Genomic DNA, 3,638 nt, shown 5'->3' with positions numbered 1-3,638 from the left:
GTAGAATTTTTGCTCACATGACTCCACAGCCTAGAGGGAGCATTGGTTGTGGCAAGCATCTCAGAGGTGGAAATTATGGCCAAAAATGCTAATGAGACCATAGGGCAGGATTTCTCATCTCTGCTAATGATCATGTTACAAAATGTCTTACATAGTACTGTTATTAATTAAGAGAACATAAGAGACGCCAATGTTGGATCAGGCCAAAGGCCCATCCAGTCCAACACTCTGTGTCACACAGTGGCCAGAAATACCAGTGCCATCAGGAGGTCCAGCAGTGGGGCCAGGACATTAGAAGCCCTCCCACTGTTGACCCCCCCCCCAAGCACCAAGAAGACAGAGCATCACTTGCCCCAGAGCCCCTAGCTATACCTTGTGGCTAATAGCCACTGATGGACCTCTGCTCCATATGCTTATCTAATTCCCTTTTGAAGCCGTCCATGCTTGTAGCACCCACCACTTCCTGTGGCAGTGAATTCCATGTGTTAATCACTCTTTGGGTGAAGAAGTACTTCCTTTTATCCGTTCTAACCCGACCGCTCAGCAATTTCATGGAGTGCCCACGGGTTCTTGTATTGTGAGAAAGGGAGAAAAGTACCTCTTTCTCTACCTGCTCTTTCCCATGCATAATCTTATAAACCTCGATCATGTCACCCCTCAGTCGTCTTTTCTCCAAGCTAAAGAGCCCTAAGCGCTTTAACCTTTCCTCATAGGGAAAGTGTTCCAACCCTTTTATCATTCGAGTTGCCCTTTTCTGCACTTTTTCCAAAGCTATAATATCCTTTTTAAGGTGTGGTGCCCAGAACTGCACACAGTATTCCAAATGAGGTCTCACCATTGATTTATATAGGGGCATTATTATATTGGCTGATCTGTTTTCAATACCCTTCCTAATAATCCCCAGCATAGCATTGGCCTTCTTTATTGCAGTCACACACTGTCTCGACATTTTCAGTGAGTTATCTACTACAACTCCAAGATCTCTCTCTTGATCTGTCTCTGCCAGTTCAGACCCCATCAATGTGTATTTATATTTAGGATTTTTGGCTCCAATGTGCATCACCTTGCACTTGGCCACATTGAACCCCATTTGCCATGTTGACGCCCACTCGCCCAACTTTGACAGATCCCTTTGGAGTGCCTCACAATCCTCACTGGTTTTCACCACCCTGAACAACTTCGTATCATCCGCAGATTTAGCCACTTCACTGCTTACTCCCAACTCCAAATCATTAATGAACAAGTTAAAAAGCAGTGGACCAAGTACTGATCCCTGTGGTACCCCACTGCTTACCCCCCTCCACTGGGAGAACTGCCCATTTATACTCACTCTCTGTTTTCTATTAATTAGCCAGTTTTTGATCCATAAAAGGACTTGTCCTTTTATCCCATGATTTTTGAGCTTACTTAGGAGCCTTTGATGAGGAACTTTATCAAAAGCTTTCTGGAAGTCAAGGTAAACAATATCTATTGGATCCCCCTTGTCCACATGTTTGTTCACCCCCTCAAAGAACACTAACAGGGTTAGTGAGACAAGATCTTCCCTTACATAACCCATGCTGAGTCTGCCTCAATAGGTTTTGTTCATCTGTGTGCCTACTAATTCTTTCCTTAATAATGGTTTCCACCAATTTACCCATTATCGACGTCAGACTGACTGGCCTGTAATTTCCCGGATCTCCTCTGGAACCCTTTTTAAAGATGGGAGTGACATTAGCTACCTTCCAATCCTCAGGAATGGAGGCAGATTTTAAGGAAAGATTACATATCTTTGTCAGGAGATCTACAAGTTCACATTTGAGTTCTTTCAGAAAGATCCACAAGACAACATTTGAGTTCTTTCAGAACTCTCGGATGTATGCCATCTGGGCCTGGTGATTTATCAGTTTTTAAGTTGTCTATCGGTTTTAGGACCTCCTCTCTTGTCACCTCAATCTGACTCAGGTCTTTCAACACCCCTCCTGAAATCAGCAGTTCTGGAGTGGGCAAGCACTTCTCATCTTCCACAGTGAAGACAGAGGCAAAAGATGCATTTAGCCTCTCAGCCATTTCCCTATCATCCTTCAGTACTCCTTTTACCCCATTGGTCATCCAAGGGCCCCACTGCCTCCCTGGCTGTTTTCCTGCTTCTAATGTATTTGAAGAAAGTTTTATTGTTGGTTTTTACGTTTTTTGTTATATGCTCCTCATATTCCCTTTTTGCCTGCCTGACCACAGACTTGCATTGCCATGGCCTGTGTTCCGTTCTATCAGCCTCACTGTGACTAGCTTTCCACTGCTTAATAAACTTATGTTAAACTTATTAGAGAATTTCCTCAGAGAGGTTTGTGGACTGGCTTACTGAAAGACAAGCCATTCTTAGTTATTTCCACAGCAAGTTGTTCTGGCTGGATTCAGGCATTTTGGCACCTACAGCACCCAACAGTTGGGCCCTTACTGCTAGTCTGCAGCCTCACCACTTTCATAGAACATAATTAGAAAGGGTGGTATATCAAGGCTTACTTTCTTTTCTAGGACAGTCTACTAGAGTTTTCCATCTTAGGCCAACTTGTAGGGTTGCTGGATTTGAATGCTTGAAAGCCATGAGCCAACAGCTCCCAAACCAAATAATATGGTATTGCAATATCAATGAAATGATCAGTGTTATTGATTAACAAGCCAGTGGGAAGAAGAATGGATCACCTCATACCTGTGTTGAATAAAGGTCAAGGAAGTATCCAAAAATATTAGCAGGATTCCACTTCTACCCAATAATTATAGAGAAATGATTCACTGACCAATTACAGCTACTGTCCTATTGTTCTCAAGGAAATAGACTTCCTGAGTATAAACAAATCTCTCCCATTATATTTCATTCCAAACCTTTCTTTTGATTTTTTTTTTTTTAACTTGGGTATTTCCAAGCAGGGTCACGGGGAAAAATCTTGCTATGGTATATTAGGGCAGTCAGGAGTTATGCTTTTGCAACAAAATAAGGACTGTGTATCCACATTTCAAACGGCAAGGAACTACAAAATAGTGGTAAGAGATGCTATATAACAAACTAGTGTGTATGAGTACAAATATGAACTCTGGATAAATTTATGAACAACAGTTTGTTCCAGCTGCTCATTAATCTATGACCCTACTGGAAGACATTGCTTTAACTTATTTTAAGAGATTATTGACATTGTAAAAAAAAAATCCAAAGAGGGTTATTGCCAAGAAAAAAATGTTATTCTAATCTCCCATCCTTGATGATAAAATTCATTGCATGTGTTCTTGATGAGAAATTCTTATTTATTACAAGTTGAAATGGAACTCAGACTTCTCCCGATGTTTTTGCAGTTGATGATGGATGTCTCGAAAACACACCTGACACAGCACAATTCAGCAAAGAATTCCAGCTTCACCAGCACCTGTTTGATCCAGAGCATGACTATCCCAGCATGGGCAAATGGGTGTGTAACTCTCTTTGCTCTGTAGATTTTCAACTAATCATTGTGTCAGTTAAATGTGATATTGCCAAACTAGCAAGGAAGGGTTTCTATGTCAGTAAACTTTAACAGACTCTTTGATTCTGAAAGAAGCGTGCAAACTTCTGGGGGACTGATTATTATGCTTCTTCTTCAGAGACCTGTTTGAGACAAATTAAAATA

The 3,638-nt window shown here is 41.5% G+C and overlaps 1 protein-coding gene across 1 annotated transcript in view; it reads left to right on the top strand.

Annotated features, from left to right (window-relative positions):
* Nucleotides 1-3,440, top strand: part of SCG5 (secretogranin V) — a gene marked incomplete at its 3' end in the record, with an annotated part of 32,657 nt that extends 29,217 nt beyond the window's left edge. The window contains 1 exon segment of the mRNA XM_015426585.1: nt 3,328-3,440. Within this exon segment, the coding sequence (XP_015282071.1) occupies nt 3,328-3,440 (113 nt within the window).
* Between the last annotated feature and the right edge of the window lie 198 nt (nt 3,441-3,638).

The sequence above is a fragment of the Gekko japonicus genome, unplaced genomic scaffold (genome assembly GCF_001447785.1).
Source record: "Gekko japonicus isolate JY-2015 unplaced genomic scaffold, Gekko_japonicus_V1.1 scaffold1603, whole genome shotgun sequence".
Taxonomy (NCBI): domain Eukaryota; kingdom Metazoa; phylum Chordata; class Lepidosauria; order Squamata; family Gekkonidae; genus Gekko; species Gekko japonicus.
Note: the sequence above shows the minus strand (reverse complement) of the source record. Positions and strands in the feature narration are given on the sequence as shown.